Raw genomic sequence first — 26026 nt, 5'->3', positions numbered from 1 at the left:
CCTACCATTCAGGATACCATTCCTGTGGTGGGAGAAACCTCTCCTGGGGTGGCACCTGTTCCAAGGGAATCATAAGTTGGCAAAACTGTACTCCCTGAGGTGGAAGTACCTCTCTGTGGGATAACTAACATTGGTGAGAAAAAGAGCACCATTTTAGTTAACATGGAGCATCCCTCCAACCCTCCCAGAGAATCTTTAGTGCAGAAACTCTGCACTGCCTCACAACACTTAGGACAGCATCCCTGCCCTAGTGTGGAGCTCATAGGACAGCATCCCTGCCCTGCTCCAACCCAAGAGAAACAGCATCCCTGTTCTCTCTTCCAGCCATATGGACAAAGTTTTTGCCCAGCTATGGCTTTTCTGAGACAGCATCCCTGTCTGGCATTTCCATCACTACAAATAGGTTCAGTGGACAATTCCCACTGCTCTAAACTAAAACTTACTGATAGAAACTCTGAAAATACATCTTCACATTGTTGCTTAGCTAAAAAACTTCAAACAGGGTGGTTTACATCCCCACAGGGAAGTAACCATATAGTGGATGATAAAGGGAGTAACCAGTCTATTGCAGAGCTACTCTCTACTTATCACCACTTAGACAATAAAGTCTCAACTGGCCAAGGTTAGCCTTATTGTCCTTCGTTTGGGGGGGGGTTGTGTGAGAAAGTAGCCTCTTTCTAGCCTTGTTACCCCCACGTTTGGCCTGTTTGTGAGTGTATGTCAGGGTGTTTTCACTGTCTCACTGGGATCCTGCTAGCCAGGGCCCAGTGCTCATAGTGAAAACCCTATGTTTTCAGTATGTTTGTTATGTGTCACTGGGACCCTGCTAGTCAGGACCCCAGTGCTCATAGATTTGTGGCCTATATGTATGTGTTCCCTGTGTGGTGCCTAACTGTCTCACTGAGGCTCTGCTAACCAGAACCTCAGTGGTTATGCTCTCTCATTTCTTTCAAATTGTCACTTACAGGCTAATGACCAATTTTACCAATTTACATTGGCTTACTGGAACACCCTTATAATTCCCTAGTATATGGTACTGAGGTACCCAGGGTATTGGGGTTCCAGGAGATCCTTATGGGCTGCAGCATTTCTTTTGCCACCCATAGGGAGCTCTGACAATTCTTACACAGGCCTGCCACTGCAGCCTGAGTGAAATAACGTCCACGTTATTTCACAGCCATTTTACACTGCACTTAAGTAACTTATAAGTCACCTATATGTCTAACCTTTACCTGGTAAAGGTTAGGTGCAAAGTTACTTAGTGTGAGGGCACCCTGGCACTAGCCAAGGTGCCCCCACATTGTTCAGGGCCAATTCCCCGGACTTTGTGAGTGCGGGGACACCATTACACACGTGCACTACATATAGGTCACTACCTATATGTAGCTTCACAATGGTAACTCCGAATATGGCCATGTAACATGTCTATGATCATGGAATTGCCCCCTCTATACCATCCTGGCATAGTTGGCACAATCCCATGATCCCAGTGGTCTGTAGCACAGACCCTGGTACTGCCAAACTGCCTTTCCTGGGGTTTCACTAGAGCTGCTGCTGCTGCCAACTCCTCAGACAAGCTTCTGCCCTCCTGGGGTCCAGCCAGGCCTGGCCCAGGATGGCAGAACAAAGGACTTCCTCTGAGAGAGGGTGTTACACCCTCTCCCTTTGGAAAATGGTGTGAAGGCAGGGGAGGAGTAGCTTCCCCCAGCCTCTGGAAATGCTTTCATGGGCACATTTGGTGCCCATTTCTGCATAAGCCAGTCTACACCGGTTCAGGGACCCCTTAGCCCTGCTCTGGCTCGAAACTGGACAAAGGAAAGGGGAGTGACCACTTCCCTGACCTGCACCTCCCCAGGAGGTGCCCAGAGCTCCTCCAGTGTGCTCCAGACCTCTGCCATCTTGGAAACAGAGGTGCTGGTGGCACACTGGACTGCTCTGAGTGGCCAGTGCCACCAGGTGACGTCAGAGACTCCTCCTGATAGGCTCCTTCAGGTGTTGCTAGCCTATCCTCTCTCCTAGGTAGCCAAACCCTCTTTTCTGGCTATTTAGGGTCTCTGTCTCTTGGGATTCCTTAGATAACGAATGCAAGAGCTCATCCGAGTTCCTCTGCATCTCTCTCTTCACCTTCTGCCAAGGAATCGACTGCTGACCGCGCTGGAAGCCTGCAAAACTGCAACATAGTAGCAAAGACGACTACTGCAACTCTGTAACGCTGATCTGCCGCCTTCTCGACTGTTTTCCTGGTGGTGCATGCTGTGGGGGTAGTCTGCCTCCTCTCTGCACTAGAAGCTCCGAAGAAATCTCCCGTGGGTCGACGGAATCGTCCCCCTGCAACCGCAGGCACCAAAGAACTGCATCACCGGTACCTTGGGTCTCCTCTCAGCATGACGAGTGAGGTCCCTTGAATCCAGCAACTCTGTCCAAGTGACTCCCACAGTCCAGTGACTCTTCAGTCCAAGTTTGGTGGAGGTAAGTCCTCGCCTACCCACGCCAGACTGCATTGTTGGAAACCGCGACTTTTGCAGCTACTCCGGCCTCCGTGCACTTCCGGCGGAAATCCTTTGTGCACAGTCCAGCCGGGGTCCACGGCACTCTAACCTGCATTGCACGACCTCCTAAGTTGTTATCCGGCGACGTGAGACTCCTTTGTGCGACTTCGGGTGAGCACTGTTTCATGCATCCTCGTAGTGCCTGTTTCTGGCACTTCTCCGGGTGCTACCTGCTGCTGAGAGGGCTCCTTGTCTTGCTCGACGTCCCCTCTGTCTCCTGACGCAATTTGCGACATGCTGGTCCCTCCTGGGCCACAGCAGCGTCCAAAAACCCTTACCGCACGATTTGCAGCTAGCAAGGCTTGTTGGCGGTCTTTCGGCGGGAAAACACTTCTGCACGACTCCTCACGGCGTGGGGGATCCATCCTCCAAAGGGGAAGTCTCTAGCCCTTGTCGTTCCTGCAGAAACCTAAGCTTCTACAGTCCAGTAGCAGCCTCTTTGCACCCGCAGCTGGCATTTCCTGGGCATCTGCCCATCTCCGACTTGCTTGTGACTTTTGGACTTGGTCCCCTTGTTCCACAGGTACCCTCGACTGGAAATCCATAGTTGTTGCATTTTTGGTTTGTGTCTTTCCTGCAGAATTCCCCTATCACGACTTCTATGTCCTTTGGGGAACTTTAGTGCACTTTGCACTCACTTTTCAGGGTCTTGGGGTGGGCTATTTTTCTAACCCTTACTATTTTCTAATAGTCCCAGCGACCCTCTACAAGGTCACATAGGTTTGGGGTCCATTCGTGGTTCGCATTCCACTTTTGGAGTATATGGTTTGTGTTGCCCCTATCCCTATGTGTCTCCATTGCATCCTATTGTAACTATACATTGTTTGCACTGTTTTCTAAGACTATTACTGCATATTTTGGTATTGTGTATATATATCTTGTGTATATTTGCTATCCTCATACTGAGGGTACACTCTGAGATACTTTGGCATATTGTCCTAAAAATAAAGTACCTTTATTTTTAGTATAACTGTGTATTGTGTTTTCTTATGATATTGTGCATATGACACTAAGTGGTACTGTAGGAGCTTCACTCGTCTCCTAGTTCAGCCTAAGCTGCTCTGCTAAGCTACCATTATCTATCAGCCTATGCTGCTAGACACCCTATACACTAATAAGGGATAACTGGGCCTGGTGCAAGGTGCAAGTACCCCTTGGTACTCACTACAAGCCAGTCCAGCCTCCTACACTGTTCAGGTACTTCTGCGGGTGCTGCCTGCTTCTGTGAGGACTCCCTGACTTGCTGGGCGCCCCTCTGTCTCCTCCTCCAAGTGGCGACATCCTGGTCCCTCCTGGGCCACAGCAGCACCCAAAAACCTCTACCGCGACCCTTGCAGCTAGCAAGGCTTGTTTGCGGTCGTTCTGCATGGGAACACCTCTGCAAGCTTCATCGCAACGTGGGACATCCGTCTTCCAAAGGAGAAGTCCCTAGCTCTCTTCTTTCTTGCAGAACTCCAAGCTTCTTCCATCCGGTGGCAGCTTCCTTGCACCCTCAGCTGGCATTTCCTGGGCTGCTGCCCACTCTCGACACTGTTGCGACTATTGGACTTGGTCCCCTTGTCTAACAGGTACTCAAGTCCAGAAATCCACTGTTGTTGCATTGCTGGTGTTTGTTCTTCCTGCAGAATCCCCCTATCACGACTTCTGTGCTCTCTGGGGGTGGTAGGTGCACTTTACACCTACCTTTCAGGGTCTTGGGGTGGGCTATTTTTCTAACACTCACTGTTTTCTTATAGCCCCAGCGACCCTCTACAAGCTCACATAGGTTTGGGGTCCATTCATGGTTCGCATTCCACTTTTGGAGTATATGGTTTGTGTTGCCCCTATACCTATGTGCTCCTATTGCAATCTACTGTAATTTTACACTGCTTGCATTACTTTTCTTGCTATTACCTGCATAATTTTGGTTTGTGTACATATATCTTGTGTATATAACTTATCCTCATACTGAGGGTACTCACTGAGATACTGTTGGCATATTGTCATAAAAATAAAGTACCTTTATTTTTAGTACTTCTGTGTATTGTGTTTTCTTATGACATTGTGCATATGACACCAGTGGTATAGTAGGAGCTTTACATGTCTCCTAGTTCAGCCTAAGCTGCTTTGCCATAGCTACCTTCTATCAGCCTAAGCTGCTAGAAACACCTCTTCTACAATAATAAGGGATAACTGGACTTGGCACAAGGTGTAAGTACCTCTGGTACCCACTACAAGCCAGGCCAGCCTCCTACACCAGTGACGTCACCAAATGTGCTCCCTGTTGATCACGGTGAGTAAAGGTCGATGACACCTGTGTCGGGACGTTCCACTAGGAATTGTCAGCGCTTAGTTTTTCTTATTCCTCTTCAGCCTTGATTAGATTTGAGTTGAAGTCTCCTCTCAAAATGATGTCCCAACCAGGGTAGGTCTGGAGGTGGTACGTAATGATGGCTGTTAGGCTTTTTAATGCAGCTCATTTGTGGGAAGAGCTGGGTGTACGGCATTAACCAATAACACCGGTGGCCTACTGTGGGAATTCCAGTTGCAGAGTTTGAGCACTTGGCAGTCCTTGTCTTTTTGTGGCAGCTCTCTATGTCCATTTTCAGGGTTAGTGAGAGGTAGACAGCTAGACCCCCACTTGCTCTCCCATGCTGCTTGTGCTTAACTGCGTTTGTTTTTTAAAGTAGTGATACCCAATAGCGGAAAGACCTGTTGTGACCAGGTTTCCTGTAGTGCAATTAAATCCATGTTGTGCCAAGCTTTTGTTGGAGAGCTAGTTTTCAACAATGATTGGGCACCTGCTATGTTCCAGGATAGCAGCCTTAGGTGCTTCTGGTGTAGACGTGCCCGTGATGGTTGTGATTCTCATGCGAGGCGGGGGGCATTAAGGGCTCCCGGCAGCCACTTCTAGCTGGCTTTGGCGAGCGGAGTTTGGGTTTGACATTAAATGTGAATTTCAAGTGAGGCTGGCAATTGTTGAGACAGTCAGTGAAAAGTTTCAGTGTACCTTCTGTGCCTACCCGATCAAAAAGATGTCATCTGTGTACCGTTTCCAACAGCGTATATTGCTGAAGAAAGGATTACGGTCCGTACTGATCAACATACACTCCAGGTGGCCAGCATCCAAATCATGAGCTACTAGTTACCCTTGATAATGCATCTTTGTTTACCAATATTCCCTAAAAGACAGTATTGAATCCCTGAATAGGATCCTTGGCCAGTGGTACATCTTTCCCATCCACTCACACACACACCACGTTATTTGGCCGGGTGGCAACCCTTTGTCTGTCTTCACCACCACCATATTGACCACCTTCTTTCTAGTACTATTCCTGCATATTCTACCCAAAGTCCCTAACAAATTACATTTAACACATTCTTCCCTTCTAGGAAGATACTGTTAGATGCATCTACATGAAATTTAGATTCACATCTGAAACAACAATTATCCATTTTGAAAAATGTTCTCCTTGGAGGTGGTGGTTTTGCTTCAAATTTACCGGATGTTTCCTCAGTTCCGTTGTTTAATTCTTTTTTTAATCTTATTTGCTGTTTCTTTGAATGCTTTTTCTAATGATAGATTTTTACATGTATTCTATTATTATAGCTCCTTGTCACCAGTGTGTATCCAGTTTGTAGCTGAGCATGTTACCTCTGGTATAATATGCTCTGCTCTTAGTATAAAAATCATAATATTGGATTTGACGTAATTTGTGTAATTGAAACTATCCATGAAGTTGACAAAGCTCTTCAAAAGTTGCTGCAGTACTAGAAATCAAGATAGCTTCATTAGCATACAGTGAAACTGCTACTGACTGGCAGCCTACCTTAAAAAGGTCGCGATCTACCGTTCAAAGAACCTTATTCAAATTATTGATATACAAAACCAGTAAAATAGGCCTTGATATACAGCCTTGCTTGACTTCCCTATTCAAGGCAAATTTTGAAGTACACTCACCTGAAGACCCATAATGAACAGTAGCAGTGAGATCAGAGTGAAGCTCACTAAGAAATCCCATAGTGGACCTGTCAACACCCATGGCCAGCATCATTTTCCACAGTTTGGATCTACTGACCCTATAAAAATCAGACGTTAGGTCCATGAAGCCTAGATGAAGTGTACCCACCTCAGAGATTTAAGACTTGGTCCACCATACCCTTGCCAGCCTGAAAACCATATTGTACCTCCGACAGAATCTGCTGCTTGTTAGCCCACTTGGTTAACCTACCTAACAGATTTATCCCCATCACCTTTACAGTGGAAACAATCATAGAGATGGGGCCACAACACCGAGGGTCATTTTTGTCACCCTCAGGAACAATGACAGAATTTGACCATGAGGACGGAAGTTGTTGTCTAATGGCTAGATTGATATAAAGAGATAAAAAGGGTGTTTAGTGAAAAAGAGGGGTCCTCCACCATGTAGTTGTCATGGAAAAAGTTTTTTTAGATCCAGCAAAATAGCGATTGAGTAAAGAGCACAGAAAGCACTTCCTTCCTCATTAGCAACCAGCTCTAGCTGCCTCGTGGTCACCCCGCAACCGCATTCCAACCGCGACTTTCTTGGGAACCCTAAATACGTGTCATAACACGTAAACCCTAGAGCAGGGTACCCAAAGGTCAACATTTGATTTAAAAGCAATGGGTGGTCCAGCATCAGAGCTGGGGCTTTATTCTTTGTGAGATCAGTAATGGAAACCCTAACTTCTTCTCAATTGAGCACTAACAAAGACCAAAGAAAGGGACGTAGACTTATCCAGCTGCACATCTGTGCCACCATCAGGGGCAGGGACATCCTAAATGGTAGCATAGCGCTTAAGCCATGACTATACAGAAATAACCTGAGAATAACACTCCTCGAAGAACAAGTTAAAAGAGGACGATTAATTATTTCCCAGCATTTCAAACATTCTTTGGAATTATATGAGCTCACCAAATCTTCTCAGACTTCTTGCCTTAATATCAACTTCCTGCTCCTAATGGCAGAATGATAATCGCAACAAGATTTGACTTTAGTTTTTTTCTCTGGGCTTCTCCTTCAAGGCTTCCATGGGCTTTTCGTGAGTTAGTGAAAAAGAATGGTCAAATCATCTAGGAGTTAGAAGACTAGTCCTACTGGTCATAATGATGGATTTCACCTCAGTGCAGATGGTAGTAATAGAGGTTGAAATCTACTGGTCTTCGTAAAAGCAAGTAGAAAAATCCTTGATAGAGTTGACTGGGAATAACTTTGTCCCAGCTAATTCACCATCCCTGATCTTTAATAGAAACTGGCTCGCACAAATCGTGATTGAAGGGTACAGAATTATTTGCCCAGGTGAAAGTAGCATTAAGGGATTATGGTCGCTTCAAGAGTCCCAAAACACCTCAAAGTTCAATAAAGAAAGAGCCAATCCCAAGGAAACAAAAATAAAATAAATTACAGAAAAATAGCTTCTCCTGAAGAAGGTGGACCCACTCAGAGAAAGACTCATGAATGAGCTAAGATCTTAAAGCAAGACCAGGTTGAAGCTGCTAAAAATAGATTTTAAAAGTTCACCATCGGCAGAGAGACTAAAATGGTGCGCAACTGGGGGAGAGGAGACCACTTGCAAGCATCCTGAATGGGACCGGGCTCACACTGGTGAGTGTTAAAATCACCCAGAAGAACTGTGGAAAGTAATGCTTATCCAACAAATCTCTTAGCTTGAGTGCATTGTCATCCGGGATAGGGACGGGTTTGCATTTATAAAACTAACAAGCAAAATATTTCCATAATACCGAAATGAGAAGCAAACAGCATGCAAATTCAGGGAACTAGTATCCATTTGCTTAGCATCGGAGGTCGGGCTTAGAGAAATAAAAACGAAGAGACCCTTTTTAGCTCTACCCGAGCCAAAACCTGTCACCTGGACTACAAAAACCTTGTAACCCTCCAGTAACAAACAGTTCCATGCCCCCCAAGTTTCATGTAAGAAAAACACTTTGTGCTTCCTCAGCAAAGAGACCCACCAAACATTATTAGCATTTTCGGATACCCCAGCTTTATTCCAACTTAGAATAACCGGTTGACCTTAAGCAAACTTTTCCAGAATCCTGTCACTGTGGTGACACTGTCGTCAGAGGGCGGGAAAGTCATTCATTGTCATTGAGCCCACTTAAAGGGCCAAACCTATTTTGGGTAGAAACGCCTTGAGTAAGGTCTCTAACTGCAGCTCCAGCATGAGAAAGTAAGGGTATTTGATGGCGCATTTTAGGAGCAGAGGATTTAATTGTAGGTCTATAAAAATAACCCAAAGGGAGTGACTGCTTAGTGGCATGGGTCATACACAGATGTGAGAGCTCCATCAACAAATGGCCAGCAATACTAGGATTATTAAAGTTCACAACAATACAGCCCCATCCATATTTTAGGTAGCCTGCCGAACCAGCCTACCTTTCGTGCCATAATAATAGAATTATACAAATGTAGATTTTTTTTTCTTAACTGCCCCTCTAACCAATGAATAACTTCGTTTTATTTTAACTGTGGGAAACCTTTGACTGGAGCTAATCAACTAGATGAGCTGGGATGGTATGCTGATCACCTGTTTCTGATGATGTTAAGTCCCGGGACCGTACTGTTGAAATAATACCAGACGACAGAACCCCTAACACAGGCGACTGAGTAGGTGGTAATGTCTCAGCACGATCCACAAAGCAAACTTTCCCTTAGCCAACCAATCATTACAAGCTGGAAAATTGGATGGTAGTGCCTTTTGCAGTTCATGAAAGTGATTTACATGCATGTCACCCACAAATTCCGGTGACACCACAACATTGCTATGGTGCCCCGACTTTTGCAACTTTCTTTCTTTTCCGAAGAGGCTGAGGGGTGGTGATGGTAGAACAGAACCCTCTGCAGGTGGCTGAAGGCCTCAACCAAATGTACATTGCCCGCTGTGGGTGAACTGGAGACCTCACCTGTGGAAGGAACACCCCCTGCAGGTGAAGGCCTACAGCCAGTGATGCGATTGTTATGTATGGCAGCAGATGCGCCTAGACCTTCTTCTACTGAGATGATTTCGTTGGTTATTGCGTCAACAGCAGAAGTCCAAAACTGTTAGAATACTGGAATCCCTGCACTGTTGTTTTCGGTCACAGGGTGCAGGAGGTTGTTTAGGTTTTTCCAGGACACCAGCTAGTGCTGAAAACACATAGAGACTACGGAACTGCCCAGTTGCATCTGGAGTTCATGGTGAGCAATGAAGGCAAACAGGGGGGAGTCGGTAATAAAAAGACAGTGAATGTTAGAGGGGTGGCTCAGCCCAGCCTCCACTGGGCTCTGATGGGCGTGGACGGCCTGTCCTTGTCCCAGGTTTCGTCCGGGTGCCTCCAACGCTGCAGGACAGTGGAAAGCGCTGTTTATAGCTCAGGCTCTTCTTGTCATCTGGGGCAGCGCTTAGGATCCTGGGATAGGTAGTCCCTGATGCTGGCGTTGATCTGTGTGATCTCATGAGTGAATGTTAGGTTCAGATCATGTTTAGTCAGTCTCTGGATGAAGCTTTCAGCTATTTCCTACGTTCTTCCCACATTATTTTGTGATGTCCAGACCACCTGCTTCTCTCATCAGCCCTTGAATAAACGTGCACAGGTGGGGAAAGCAGGTGCCATTGCTGTACCAGAGGTTTGCCTGTAATACATACTTTTAAATATGAAAATACTGTTGTGTAGGCAAAAGTCTAAACATCAATGTATATTCATTTTGAGATATTGTTTTATTCCAAAACAAGTGTTTGCATGCGCTTAAACCTGACGTGTGCTATTTACATATATTTAGTGAAATCACATCCTAGATAATTATCAAATTATTGTTTGTTGTAACTGTTGAGTCGCAACAGTGCAAAACACAACAAGTCCGTATTTTCTACTCCATCCTTATACAGTGCTTGGCAAGAGATTTTATCCCAAATCCCCACCTTATCGGTGGACTTTATGATAATGCTGTTGTCATTGCGTAATGTGTTAAAGATATCCAGATTGTCATGAGGCAGTGAGGAGTTATATGTGGGTTTCCTTTTGAACCCACATAGGATCCCCTGATCTACTTGTACCCCCGTTCTAGCATGGCTTCCCACTCTTCTGTTGCACATGTATTTCCATTATCCTGCCTCGATGATGTTTTAAAGTATTAGTGTCACTTGAACACATTTCTGTTTTGGGCTCCGCTAGTCTCCTGTTCATTGGCTTAGGCCTGATTTTATGTGCCTCAACCAGCTTTAGGTCTCTTAGAAACAGAAATAGGTCAATTCTACATGGACTGTAATCAAAGTGCTTATGGGGGCAGGAATATAAGCCAAGGTTCAGGAGATCTTGTTCATCCATTGTCAGATTGATAATAGAGAGTTTATTCCCACCTATGGTCATGCCTCGACTTGCTCATCACCTTTATCTTCCTGTGAGGCGAGTTGTCTTTTTGTCTTCCAGCTGCTCCTTCTTCTCTTCCTCTGTTGGTGCCACTTTTGTTTTGTCTTCCCTCTTTTATGACTTTCCACTGTCCACCCCAGTCTGAGTACCTGTACTCGGCTAAAAAAAGTTGCAGTTAGGGTTTCTTCTTCTAGGGGAGTACCAGCAGAATCTCCTGAGTCCGAGTGACCTTCTGAGCTGGACTCCACTGCCAGAAGCTCCTGTTGTCTTTGTGTCAATGTCATTTTTTACCTCTCTCCTTACTTCATCGTATTGTGTTGCAAAGGTTAAGACTCTTCCCGGTCTGTACTCTTGCTTTTCCGGTTACAAATGGCTTCTTTTTTTAGCCTTCCCCCTTTCCTCCTATTTTGTCAGTCTAGCTGTCATCCCTTTTATGAAGTTAATCACTGGTTTGTCATTCTTATTCCCTTAAGACCAGCTCTTATTTTCAAACACAACAAATGCATCGGAGAACTCCAATAGACTGCAGACTTACAAGTGTAACAAAGAAAACAACATGTTAGCAGGCCTTTTCCATCTATGGACAAATGATCAGGAACAAAATCCTCATATCCATCAGGACCGTCCCTGGGCTGGTCCAGTTTAGGACAGAGTTGAGGACTCACCTCTTTGAACAAACTGTGTGCTTGTCTTTGTCCCTGTACAGTGCTCTGCAGCCTTTAGGATAGGCTTGCACCATAGAAATCATATACACATATACATAAAGAAGCTGGCCCCGCCTACACTTACGTTTGAGTACATTTGACAAAACTCTAGTTAAAACGTTCGTGGAAGGGTTGAGGAGGCTTATTGCCACCTAGAGGACTCTGGCTCCCAGTTGAGATTTTAATGCATTCAGAATGTGATGGTGGTGGCGTGGTGTTTAAAATAACAACTAATTACCAATGAGATTAATTCAAGCATTCCATCCATCACTTTATGTAAACTTTAATATGTCATCCTAAGTGGGAAGAGTGTGCTCAGATGTGGGTAAGGTGTACACTGTGTCACTGGAACCAAGCTATACCCAGCCGATGAGCCCTTAACAAGGGTGAAAACAGCCCTGGATTGCCTGTTTTCGGTTCAGGGAAGACCTAGCTTGACAGTTCTGGCTGGACTGTTCCCATTGGAGCAAGGTCAGGACCGATTTGCATATAGCTTGGTTCAAACTGAGGTGGTATGGTGTGCGAAAGTAACGAAGGACTGGGATGTCCCCCCAAGTAATTACCAAGGGCTGAGATTAACTCAAGCAATTAATCCATCACTTTTTGCTCACCTTGGCACTAGGTTTGACACTCGCGCAGAGACCCCCAAAATAAACCACAGGCTCGTTCCACAGGCAGAAAAGGTGCCAAATGGATTTACTAAGCAACGTACCTATAGTAGATAGTTGTAAAGCAGCAACATGAGGTTCTGTGCATTCACTCATAAAGTAATTCTGGGTGGGCATCTATGCAAGGAAAGAAACCCAAATGTGCCTAATTGTTCTGAAACCATTAGTCACACAAATACCTCTTTTTCCCTCCTCCCCAAATGTAAAGATTTTTCTAAGTTGTTGCACACCATGGTGCAAATGGAAAATATTACTTGTAATGTTGTAGGGTCACATGCGCCAACTACTTGCTGTGTGGGTGGAAAGTATATAGGTTACTAATTTTCACTAAGCAGTTTATTTTCTATATTCCACATGTAAACAGATGTCTGTTTATGGAGAAAACATACAATAATTTAAGTTGGAGTCTGCGTGCTGAAGCATTCTGCATTTCAGCTACAGGATCACGGGTCATCCTCCAAATCGAAACTCAATGTTTGAACTAAACATGTTTTTTCAGAGCCCGGAATGTGATGGCAGGATAGTGCACCACATGTGATCTGCAGTACGACAAGCAGCAAACGATTGGTTACAGGTAGTAGGTTTCCCCTTCTTTCCTAGATATTAGTCCACCTTTCACGTATTATAGCAGTGTATTTGTTTCAAGAAATATTTCCTGTGTTAACTTTCAGTGTTGTTTTCACTCCACAGCACCGCAGTCTCAGAGAGAAAGTCTGAATGGTAAAGAGATACAGCACGCTTCTGCTGGAAGGAAGAATTTTGCTCACAGAATGAATGAAAAGAAACACCAAAGGTCACACAAGAGTGAGAGTTCTAACAATGATGCACTTCTAGGGCCCAAAAGAAAACAGAGCGGCCTAGGAGCGTATCCGTGTGCTGAGTGTACGAAGACATTTACTGGAAAGACGCATCTTTTACAGCAAGAAAAAACACACACAGGACTAAGACAGTGTCCCTACCCTGAGCAGGAAACCAGGTCTGCTGACGAGGCAACTCTTATACACCATGAAATAACTCACAAAGGAGTGAGGCCCTTTCACTGCAATATCTGTGAGAAAAGCTTTACTCAGAAGGGAAATCTTCAAAGACATCACAGAACACATACAGGAGAGAAACCTTATCAGTGCAGTCTTTGTTTTATGAGGTTTGCTTATAAGGAAAGCCTTGTATTCCATCACGCTATACACACAAGGGTGAAGCCTTATCACTGCCCTGTGTGTGGCAAAGGCTTTGACCGCAAGGAACGTCTTGCAGGGCATCAAAGAACACACCCAGGAGAGAAGCCTTATCAATGCAGTGTGTGTGCAAAGAGGTTTAATCATATGAAAACCCTTGCACACCATCAAATCACACACAGAAGGCCTTTTCACTGCAGTGAGTGTCCCAAGAGCTTTGATTGTAAAGACCGACTTTTAGGATATCAGAGAATACACACAGGAAAACGCTATGTTGCTGCACATGGTATGAAAAAAGGTTTAAAAAAAAGGCGGCTCCTCAGCAACATCAAGTAACACATAAAAGACAGAAGCCTTTCCAAAGCACTGCCAAAACAGCATCATTTAAAAAAAGAAAGCTGATCTTTTACGTTATCTAAGAATGTATAGATGAAATTAGGCCATCTACAGCATCTAAGGATCCATCAGGGCTGGGGTTCTTACTTTCTCAGAGTAGAGACTGTGCAGTCCCTCCGATGTGAGGCAATCAAGTGTGTAGATAGTACCTTCACTGTGTTTTTAGAGTAGTCCAAGTGTTACAAGTACAGTTTGCACCATTGATGTTTCCGAAGACAACTTATGGAGTTTAATAGAGTAATTGTTTTGGAAGCACATTTGTCGCTTGGACTTTTGTATTCACTGAGCTTATTGTTTGGATTAATATAGACTGATTACTCAGGGCCCTATGCCATCAGTGAGTGCACAAGGCTTTCCTTCAAACCTTTAGGTTTAAGCAACTGTTCTAGTGTATGGAGTCATGAAGCATACTGGTGAAGGTTGTCTCCTCTCTCATTCCCCCTCTGCCACCCCACAAAAAAGATCCAGCCATATTCATCTGTGGCCTTGAAGCATGGAACCTACAGATACCCGGTATTAGGCCTTGTGTGAGGCTGCTCTGGAGTCACGCAGACACCAGTGCCCAACTCACCACCCACAGCTGGGCATGTGTGGGGAGGGTGCTGTTGCTTGTAGCAAGACCTGGATCTGAAGTTGTAGTGGATCCTATTAGTTTTTATCAGGAATCAGGAGTTCAGTTTAGCCTTTAGGCTTGCAGGTCTGTGCCCCATCACCTAGTGACTTTTAACCTACGTGGGCTGCTCTGTTTTAGCACCTTTATTTAATTATTTCTTCAAACATGGGTGCCATGTTTATAGTTAGGACGATGTTTATATCATACATTATCAGTGCTACTTCGTAAAGACGTCCTTATCAGTGTCAGAAGAAGTTACGTAGGTATTCACATTAGGTACTTTCCTACTTATGTGCGACAGTCACCAGAATGTGCTTTTCAAGGAATTGTTTATAGAATTGCCATCCAAGTATTCCTTCTTATCTGTTGTTTGAGAACACACCTGCGACAGGGATCCCACCAGATCTGTATACATACATCTCACACAGTCAAGGCCATCAGAGGGATTCCTACCGATGCCATCAACGCTATCTATGCTACACGTTGCTTTGATGCAGACCCAGCCTTCGTGTCCTCACGGAGTCTGATCTAGAAACCTCATTCCAAGGTAATGAGGGTTGGGGGCGCTTTCCATGGACATGGCAGTGGCAGGTTAGGTTTATCATACCTAGCTCTCTTCTAGGTTAGGGGTTAGGTTTTCCATGCTAGGGTACTCGGCCTATTTCACAACTATTCATACTTCATGTAATTGCAAGATGGTGGGGATTTTGTGTTTACGACTCTCGTTTTTACCATTCTGTTCCTTGCGTGTTCATTATCCTAATTACTGCAGCTCATGCACTCTATAGCAGTTCGCAGTATTGTTGAAATAAAACCTATTGTAAACTTCACTGCATCTCCTTCATTGCCTGTGTGTGAATGAGACTTATTGCTCATGTCAGAAAACGGTAATCTCCGTTTAACCACAACCTCCCTGAGATGTCGTCTTATTGAGTCCAAGCGTAAAGGTTGGTGCAAATCACCTTTTACTGTCATGTGTTTGGTGAGGTAATGCTTGTGAGCTGGGAGGGTTGGGACCACAGTTGTGACTTGTTGTAGGATAGGCATAGTCGCCTACAAACAAAAAAGTGCTGTCGACCTTAAATCAACAGTCTTGCCTAGAGCAAGAGTAAAACTACGACACAGCGAAGTCAAAGAAAAAGGATGTAAGAGTAACAGGAAAAAACACGTAAAATGTGGCCACTGGAATGAGTCATAAGGAAGCAGCCCCCTGAGGGAAACAAAAGAAACAAATAACGGGGGAAGAGCACACGCTTCTTGTGTGTAGGACAGAGGCCGTAGCCTAGGACATGTCACCAGTTTCCTTGTCTGGCTAGTCACTGGCGTCACTCAGTCCACTCTATAGAAACAATGTAGTTTTAAGATGGCAAACTTGAACTGGGTGCCCACACAGAATACCATAGACATAGGGCTGATCTTGGTATGTATCTGCTTAGGTTGCAATTATCACGCAGAAACCTAGGTGGAAACAGATACAGAGTAAGGGAAGAAGCTCAGATACCAACCTCCAGCCAAGGGCTAAGATACCAAGCTACAGACTGGTTACAATATGGTCCGAGCTATAGGTTCTAAAGACCTTCTGGCAGCACAGATCGAGGCAACATGCTAAAATAAAAATAGAGAACTAGGTGAACAGTAAACCACAAAGCCCCTTTATTTCCTTTAGGGTGCCATTCTGATTTTCTGAAATACATGAAGTAGTTCTCCACAAAACCATGCTTGGTGCCTTTCATAGCCCAACAGGAGTTCTAAGTTGCAATAAGATTCATAATTAGTAGGTAAAGCAGCGCTCTGTATGTACAAACATTTTCTGTGTTTGGGTCTACAGGACTGAAGTGTATACATGAGTGACACATATAGGCCCTCATCCTGACCTTCAGGCCGCCCGCCAGCCCAGCGGGAAAGAGGCTTCCACGATGAAGCCGGCTCGGAATCGAGCCGGCGGAGTGGAAGCTGTGCGACGGGTGCAGTTGCACCCGTCGCGTATTTCACTGTCTGCGCAGCAGACAGTGAAATACATTTAGGGGCCCTCTTACGGGGGCCCCTGCAGTGCCCATGCCAGTGGCATGGGCACTGCAGGGGCCCCCAGGGGCCCCGTGACCCCCCCTACCGCCATCCGGTTCCCGGCGGGCGGACCGCCGGGAACTGGATGGCGGTAGGGGGGGTCGGAATCCCCTCGGCGGTGCAGCAAGCTGCGCCGCCTTGGAGGATTCCAAGGGGCAGCGGAAAACCGGCGGGAGACCGCCGGTTTTCCTGCACTGACCGCGGCCAAAGCGCCGCGGTCAGAATGCCCTGCGGGGCACCGCCGGTCTGTCGGCGGTGCTCCCGCCGACCCTGGCCCCGGCGGTCTAAGACCGCCGGGGTTAGAATCACCCCCATAGTCTCCTCCTATGTTAAGGACACCCCTCGCCATAAGGTATGTGTTACTGGTGCTCTAAAGTTGACTGCTAAAGTGATATGTTGTGCTGTTACAGATCAAATTGAACCTGACAATGAACTAGGGAATAACTTTTACTATTCAAGTGCCTGGCAAACCCAAATCAGTGAAGGAGCTTCTAGCTGAACTGAGGGAGGAAACCAATCAATCATTGGTAAAATATTTTGTGTGTGTCATCCAAGATTACTAAAAGACCTGGGCACGGAGAGTCTGGTATCCCGAACTTTTGAGCATGAACATCTCTCCTCCAGACAGGCTTACTTTTTGGGAGGATCTTCTGTTGCAGCACCAGAGAAGGATCCCGCACCCAAACCTGTGAACCCTCCACCTTCATGTGTGAAGATTGAATGGCAACAGTTGACAGCTTTCGATCTTCCTCCTGAAGCTTGTGATGTTATTCTGGCAGCCAGTTGTCCCTCCTCTAAAACTGTATACACCTTTCAGTGGGATAAGTTCATAGCGTGGTGATCATCCAGACATATTGACACTCTTTCTGCTCCTCTCTCACCAAGTTCTACTTTTTGTTCTTTCTTTGGCCCACCAGGGCTCCACTCCCAGCACAGTTATGATTACCTCTCAGCCACTTCTGCATTCATGCAGCTGGCAGACCAACCTTTTGTGTTTAAGTCACCCATTGCGGCTTGGTTCATAAAAGGTATGCAACACGTTTCTTCCTCAATCAATCAGCAGACTTGCAGAGTGCTTCTTATCACCCATGAGGGTATGTGGGCACTGGCAGGTTCCAGTTGATTAGCCAGAAAGTCAGGTCTTCAGGGACTTTCTGGAAGAGATGGTGAGATCTGGAGATAAAAGGGTAGCTCGTTCCATGTCTTTACTGCTAGGTAGGAGAAGGAGGGACCTCTGCATCTGCTACATTGGATGCTGGTGGTGAGGGCCAGAGAAGGGTAAGCAGAGTGGAAGTGTCAGGTAGGCTCATGGACGTTCAGCTGGTGGCTCAAATAGGCTTGTCCGAGTTCTATGGGGCAATATCTGCGTCGGTCAGGAGCTTGAACTGGTATCTTTTGTGTACAGGGAGCCGTTGGTAATGAGTGATGTGGGTTATTTTATGCAGATCCAGGAATATTCTGGCCGCAGTGTTCTGTAAGGTCTGTTGTCACAGGAGGTGAGCTGAGATCCTTGCATTAAGTCCAATTGGCTGGAGATGAGAGCCTGGGTGATGGTGTGTCTTGACCTTTGTGGTAGCCATTTGAATAGTGTACAAAGCATGAGGAGGAAGAAGAAGCAGAAGGAGGAGACTGAGTTGACCTGAGTTGTCATGGTTAGCTTGTCCATGATGGAGCTAGTTTCTTAGTGTGGGGTAGGAGTAGGTTCGAGTTTTGAGGTCCACAAAGATGTGTCCTATAGGGAGCATTTGTTTCCGAAAATCAGTGCCTTTGTCTTTTCCATATTGAACTTCGGGCAGTTGTCCTTCATCCAGCTGGTGACATCTGTCATACAGTTGTGGAACTTGGTCTTGGTGTTGGTGGTGGCTTGGGAGAGTGATCCATATGAGAGTGACTCCTTGGATGCCTATGTTGTGTAGCCTTGTGATGAGTATGTGGTGAGAGACCAAATCAAAGGCAGCCGAGAGGTCTAGGACAATCAGAGCTGCAGTCTCTCCTCCGGCGAGTAGGGCTCGGATTTCATCTATAGCCGCAAGGGCTGCCTCAGTGCTGTGGTTGCTGCGGAACCCAGATTGGGAGCAGTCATGTAGGAGGTTCTGTTCCAGATGTGAGGCCACTAGTCATGCCTCAATGGGCTTTGAACACTGTACTCACATTTCTGATGTGCATGCCCATTGAGATGCTGCACAACTGCCCTCTCAGGCTGATAACCATCAAGACCGGGCAGGCGTAAGTAATACCTTATTTGTTATAATTAGTTAAAATTGTTACAAAAGTCATGATATGTGAGAGTACAGATAACACAACATTCGTTGGCCATTAGAACAGTAGAATGCTATGCAGTGTTATTTGTCAGTTTGGAGGGGCTCTAAAAGAACAATGAGGAATAAAAGACAATATGTGTCTATTCTGCCTGATCCCAGACCGTTAAACCGAACTTGTGCTGAGAAGCCCTTCCAGCTGTCAGCAATAAGCAGAACAACACTGAAGTGCAATGTGCTGGCAGGGCGCTCAGAGGTGCTAGTGTGTCAAGAGTGGCAGGCAAGGACGAAAATGTCAAAGGAGCCTGCCAGACGGAGCATGTGCTCATAACAGTTTTGAGCATCTGAAAGGGATGACAAAGTCAAAGTTGCCAGTAGTGGAGCCATTAACTGTGTATTTGGACCTTATAAACAAGCAGCAAGGGTGCACAGACACTGCAGTGCTTAGTGCTAATTGTAGACATAGGCCCTCACTATGAATATGGCGGTCTTCGGACTGCCACACTCGTGGTGGTGGTCTTACCACCGCGGGCCTGGTGGTGGAGACCGCCATATTACGAGTGTGGCGGTTTGGCTCCTGCCAAACTGCCACAATGCCTTCGGTACTGCCAGGGCGGTCCAACCACCGGGCCAGAGGTTAGCAGCCGGGGGTCACGGTAACACTGCTAGCGGTATTACGAGGTGGTGGTCTGCCAGTGTTTTCACAGCGGTCACACCGCCACAAAAAACCCTGGCGGAAACGCTGCCAGAGACAGGAAAATCTTTTCCTGTTGTCAGCACACGCCCCCTCCCTGAATCCCATCCCGTTCCAGGGCACCACCCCCGCTTCCAGTACTCACTCCCTGCACCCCACCTTCCAGTACTCACTTTCCTCACCCCCCCATCCTGCATACACACGCACCCCCTTCACATCTCATACACTCCCTCTTCACATCACATACACTCCCCCTTCACCTCGCATACACGTCCCCCTCCACACCTTCATGCATGCACACCCACTTACACACGCACTCATACCTACATTCACGCACACCCACTCACACACGCACAAACATACATGCACTTACACATGCACACACACAACACCCCTCATCCTCCTCCCCTGTCAGCCCATCACTTACCTTGTCCGTTGAGGGGGTCATGTGGGAGGAGATTGGTCCTGGCACTTCCACTGCCGGCAGGACACCGCCATGCGTATTATTGGTTGGAATACGGCGGGCGGCGTCCTTTTGGCAGGCGGTGCCAGCGGTGAAACCGCCAGCACGACTGCTGATGGATTTCTGTCATTGTTTTAGGAGGCTGTAAACGTGCTCATTGCAAGTCTTCCTGTTTTTTTATACTGCCATGCACACCGTTGTGTAATTTTCTGGATATTACGCTTTTATGGCGAAGCTCCTCAGTCCCAATTCCTTTGTAGAGGCGAGTGGCCTACCTCAAAGTTCTTTTGCTCTCTTTCACCTTTAGGGTTGTCGCATGCAGCACTCCTTTTCCTTGAGAGCCGGATGCGAGCTGGTTGATCTTCTTTGAAGCAGTTGATACAAAGCTGCTGCTATTGATGGCCAGTGTGAGAATATGTCCGCACCAGAACGATTGGTGTTTTCTGACTGCCAGTTGCTTTTCCATTCTGCCAAGTGCGAGGTGTCTATTTTGTTCCATTACACTCTTCATGAGAGTGTGCACATTTCTTTTGCGGTAGGAAGGGTACTGGGGCTGAGTGACTGCAGAGATATCACAGTTATTTGTGGAAAATGAGCAGTTCCGAGGCCAGCTCTGTCCTGCTGCCGCACTGCTCCCTCCTGTTTGCTGCCTCGTTCTCACTGCCTTCTCCTCCTCTCCCACAGTTTTTTCTTTGTGCTTCCTCCTGCTTTCTGCCTTGTTTTCACTTCTTTCTCGCTCCTTTTCCACCTGTTTGCTCTGAGTGTTTTCTCCTGCTTTCTGTCTCATTTTCACTGCTTTCGCCCCCTGTTTTTCTGAGTCCTTTCTCCTGCTATCTGACTTGTTTATCACTGTTTTTCTGAGTACTTTCTCATTGTTTCTGCCTTGTTTTCACTTCCCCCTCCTTTCCACTGTTTTTCTGACTACTTTCTCCCCCTTTTCCCTCCTTTCTTTCTCAGTTCATTCCTTTTTTTCCCCATTGTCGCCCATTTTCACGCCGCCCACTGCCTCCCTGAGCCTCTCCCTTCTCCGAGGACCTACCGAATGGAGGCTGCAGCGTGGCCGTGCATTGTATGCGCTCAGCTAGTACGTCAAATGCAAGCCCATTGGTGCCCTTCCACACCTGGACCACACTCAGTGCCACAAAGATACACCGCCACTAACCTGTGATCCCTGGATGTGTTCTTTGAACAAGTGGGTACAGACACCCCCAGTGACACTTCATCTGTTGCTTCAGGGTAGACCTGCGCCCCTACTGTGCCTACAGCCTTCCATTGCAGTGGTTTGAAAGGAGGGATGAGGCGCAGTGATGAGTAGGGCCTGTGTGCGTTGAACAGGTCACCACGGAAACAGCTGCCGTGCTGCAGCGTGGAATTTGCTTGCTGCATTAGCTGAAAGAAGCCCCCAGCGGTTCAGGCTGTGCCATGACGTGGACATTTTGTTCCAGGAGTAGTTCCCGGGTTAGTACTACTAGGTTGGCCTCTTCATCCGATATAATTGGTATTTGTTGATTCTTCTGGGTTTTCATGGTGCGTTCCCTGTCTGATGTAGGTGCTTTCATAAAATATGCTTATGGAGATTGGGCTGGGGCTAAGGCAGTCCCAGGGTCATTTAACTTTTGAATAGAGTTGGCAGGTCTTCTTACGGCTGAGCTCTTAGAGGGACTTCTATTAGGCCCAACTCTCTTATTGATCCTTGCGTTGCCTGTCTCAGACTACTCAGACTGTACAAGTTGTGCACCAAGTAGGGTAGCTCGTAGTGTAGCTTCCATCTGACTTGAAGGTGCCTGCTTGCCTTACATTGAGTATTTGGGTCTTCTCTGGGCCCTCTGAAAGTGTTGGGTGTTGCACCAGTGGTAGTTAGCGTTGAGTTAGGTACCATTGACTGTGGGAGGGGAGACTACGATGCCTCACTTCCTCCACTCTTTTCCTCACTTGGGCCTTAGCTTTGCCCTGGAACTTAGGTGAAGAGCCGGGTTGAGGAAAATCCACACAGTTCCCTTTTACTCAGGCCGCTCCCTGCAGTGTACTGAGTGTTGCTTATGATGTGCTCCCCCATGGCAAATAACCTGACGTTCGTCTCTCTGGGGTAGAGGTGGTAGTTGCAGGGATGCAAAGGCTGTGGTGGAGCAAAGCGAGTACTCTGTATGAGGTTACAGGGGAGCAAATATAGCGTCCCTTAGGTGCTTCTGGGGTTGGTAGTCTGTGCCGGCTGACAGGTCGGCCAAGGCAGCGGAGCAGACCCGGGCCTCAAGCTGCACCCAAACCTAGTTAGGCCACCTCCACGAGCCGGGGCTGTACCCGTGCTCCAGCATCTAAACCTTCTGCTACCGCTCCATGGGCCTTCTTCCCTCATGTGGTCCTTACTGAGGTCCTGATCCTGGTGTTGCTTTGTCCCGCAATGTGTTACAGCACCACACTGCTCCACTCTGGGCTCTGTGCTTAGCCCTGACCCCACAATTGATGTAACAGGGATGGTGTCCGGTGCGGTGGGAGCAGCGCACAGGCAAGTACTCTGTGATGATTGTCCCACTCAGGGGCACCTGAGCCACACCACCAGACACTGCCAGGCCACTTAGCACTCACTCCCTGGCTCAGGCGGATGATTGTCGGGCACAGGGGCTCTGGGGAATGAGTGGCAGCCTGAGTGGCAGGGAAAGCCTGGCCGCCACCCCGCCAAACACAGTGAGCTGCGACACACTTTCATCCAGCACCACCTAGTTGGTCTGCTTCTCCTAGCCACATGCGTGCTGCATCTGCTCCCTTCCTCAGAACATCCGGCAGAAGGGATTGCGAACTGTAATCTCTCTCCGCACCTTTCTAATACCACCTTTTATCCAGACAAGCCCTTTCTTCAAACATGTGCCTCCTTCCTTCTGAAGGTTGTGACAACCTTCCATGCAGGCCAGAGCATCACCCTGTCTACCTTCTGCCTTCCAAAGAAGAAGGAAGAATCCACTCCCTCAGCCTAAAAAGAGTGTTGTTGTTCTACCATGTTTGCACAAAAGGGTGGACAATCAACTCTTTGTAGGGTATGTTGGGGGCCAAGAAAGTGAAGGTTGTGCATAAACAGACCATCTCAAGATGGATAGTGCTCTGTATTAAGATCTGCTGTGCATCAGCTGATAGCAACGAGTTGAGGGTCTATGTGCTCATTCTACCAGAGCCAAGGCTGTGACCACCTCATCAGCACGCAAAGTCCCCCCCTGTACAGCTATGAGGCAGCAACATGGACATCTTTTGCACATGTGTATGAAGCACTTCTGCCTCGATAATCCGGACCGTCGCAATGGGCATTTCACCTGTTCGGTCATGCAGGACTTTTTGGTCTAAGCATTCTATTCCGTGGGCCATTCTCCAGGAAGGATCTTTTCTAAGGTAAGGAGTCCACGACTAGAGGTCTCTATCACATGAACAAGTTACTTACATTCGGTAACACCTTTTCTGGTAAAGACTCTATCAAGCTCCATATTTTTTATAGACCATCCCATCCTCCCTGCTCTGCAAACTGATTTAAGTGTATGGGCCAACCTTCCCTGGGCCTTAGACATGTAAACTAGTCTGTGTTCATCGTGGCTCCACAATTATGACATGGAATGCTGCAACAAGAAACCGATGTCAGCACGCCGGTGTGGCACCTATATAGGTACAGTGCAAATCACTTCCGGCACAAACTACGCCTATGGGGAGCTGAATGAGGCCAACTACTGGCGCGCAGGGGTACTGCTAAAAAATATGGCCAGTTACAGTCTGACGCCTGGGGAAAAAATAGCACATCCAAATCTGTACCCTATTGTCAATTTGATGCACTTTCTGTACAAAACCAGCTACTGAGGCAGAGAAAACTTAAAAGCAAACAACAGGGCACACCCAAAATGTGTGTTAATCAGTTATAAAGTTAATTATACATATAGTCATAGTTTTTTCTTAATTTCTCTTTATTCGGTTCCAAAAACATCTTATAAAATTGATACACCCATCCAATGTGTTTCATTCTTTTGAACTTCTTTAGGCTATGACTAATATCACAGAATACGTGTTTCTCAAGATCTTGGAACCAAAGGTTAAAAGGATGTTATAGGAGTTAGCTGCGATATTGGGGACTCGAATACTAGAGGACCCCAAGTATATCCTGCTTGGAATATCCAGTGATATAGACCTATCCTGCCACGATCTGATATTCTGCAATCTAGGACTAATATTGGCCACAAAAGACTTAGGGGGTTATTACAACTTTGGAGGAGGTGTTAATCCGTCCCAAAAGTGACGGATATACCACCAGCCGTATCACGAGTCCATTATATCCTATGGAACTCGTAATACGGCTGGTGGTATATCCGTCACTTTACCGTCACTTTTGGGACGGATTAACACCTCCTCCAAAGTTGTAATAACCCCCTTAGGGCCTTATTTATACTTTTTGGTGCAAAACTGCACTAACGCAGTTTTGCACCAAAAAGTTTTGCACCGGCTTGCACCATTTTTTAGCACCAGCTGGGCACCATATTTATGGAATGGTGCAAGTCGGTGCAAAGGGTAGGCTAGCGTAAAAAAAAGGACGTTAGGCAGGTTAGAGTCAAAATAAATGACTCTAACCAGATTAGCGTCATTTTTTTATGCTAAGGGGCATATTTATACTCTGCACTGAATTAGCATCACTTTTTTTTTTTACTCTAATTCGGTGCAAAACTAACTCCATATTCATACTTTGGTGCTAGACCCGTTTAGGCCAAATTTATGGAGTTAAAGTCATTTTTTGGAAGTGGAAACCTACCTTGCATTACTGAGATGCAAGGTAGGCGTTCCAGTGCAAAAAAAATGACTGTATGGCCTTAACTCCATATGTATACTCCCATGTAAAAATGGTGCAAGGGAGGGAGGAGGGGTCAAAAAGAAAGCTTTGCCCTATTTTTTAAAGCCTGTGTCAGGGCAGGCGTTAAGGGACCTGTGGGCCTATTTCCATGGTGGAACACCATAGAATAAGCCCACAGGTGCCCTCTCCAGTCCCCAGGGGCACCCCAACCCACACCAGAGGGACTCCGGAGGATGGGGTACCCCATCCCAGGTAAGTACAGGTAAGATTTCATTTTATTTTTGAAAGTGCCATATGGGGCCATGAAATGGGCCCCCATAAATGGCACAGGGTGCAATGGCCATGCCCAGGGGACCCTTGTCCTCTGTGCCGTCCATTGGGGTGGTGGGCGTGAGTCCTGCCTTTTCTAAGGCAGGAGTCATGTGGCATGGTAGGTTTAGCACCATAAAATGATGCTAATCTAGTTAGAGTCACTTGTTTTACTCAAACCTGCCTAAAGTCATTTTTTGGTGCTAAACCCTCTTCTTCTATACTGCCAGCCCCACCCGACTAAAGTCATTTATTTTTTACTCTAGCCTACCCTTTGCACCGGCTTGCACCATTCCATAAATATGGTGCCCGGCTGGTGCACAGAAATGGTGCAAGTCGGTGCTAAACTTTTTGGTGCAAAACTGAGTTAGTGCAATTTTGCAGCAAAAAGTATCAATAAGGGCCAATATTTTGTAAGTTTGCACCACTTTTGCGTCAAAAAATGACGTTAATGTGGCGCAAAAAAAGTATAAATCAGGGCCTTGGTGCTAGACGGGTCTAGCACCACAGTATAAATATGGAGTTAGTTTTGCACCGAATTAGAGTAAAAAAATGACACTAATTCGGTGCAAACAGAGTATAAATATGCCGCAGAGTATAAATATGCCCCTAAATATGGCGTTAAGGTCATAGGGTCATTTTTTGCACGGGAACACCTACCTTGCATCTCATTAAGGCAAGGTAGGTCTCCACTTCCAGAAAATTACTTTAACTCCATAAATTTGGCGCTAGATGGGTCTAGCGCCAAAGTATAAATATGGAGTTAGTTTTGCACCGAATTAGAGTAAAAAAAAAACATGCTAATTCGGTGCAAACAGAGTATAAATATGCCTCTTAGCGAAGCATTGGATTGCCCCGGAGACACCGACACTGCTGGAATGGGAAAGGGTTATGGACCTTTATATGACAGCGGAGAGGGTCATATATTAGATTAGAAGCTACATATGCAAATGAA

At 46.5% G+C, this 26026-nt stretch overlaps 1 protein-coding gene across 1 annotated transcript in view; it reads left to right on the top strand.

The window, feature by feature from the left end:
• LOC138286940 (zinc finger protein interacting with ribonucleoprotein K-like) overlaps positions 1 to 15303 on the top strand; it is a 50997-nt gene extending 35694 nt beyond the window's left edge. The window contains exon 3 of the mRNA XM_069227316.1: positions 12980 to 15303. Within this exon, the coding sequence (XP_069083417.1) occupies positions 12980 to 13800 (821 nt within the window). The 3' untranslated portion in view covers positions 13801 to 15303. The remainder of the gene's footprint in view (positions 1 to 12979) is intronic.
• The last annotated feature ends 10723 nt before the right edge of the window (positions 15304 to 26026 follow it).

This window comes from Pleurodeles waltl, chromosome 4_1 (assembly GCF_031143425.1).
Source record: "Pleurodeles waltl isolate 20211129_DDA chromosome 4_1, aPleWal1.hap1.20221129, whole genome shotgun sequence".
In the NCBI taxonomy this organism is placed as follows: domain Eukaryota; kingdom Metazoa; phylum Chordata; class Amphibia; order Caudata; family Salamandridae; genus Pleurodeles; species Pleurodeles waltl.
The sequence above is the reverse complement of the archived record's forward strand: the minus strand, read 5'-3'. Positions and strand labels throughout refer to the sequence as shown.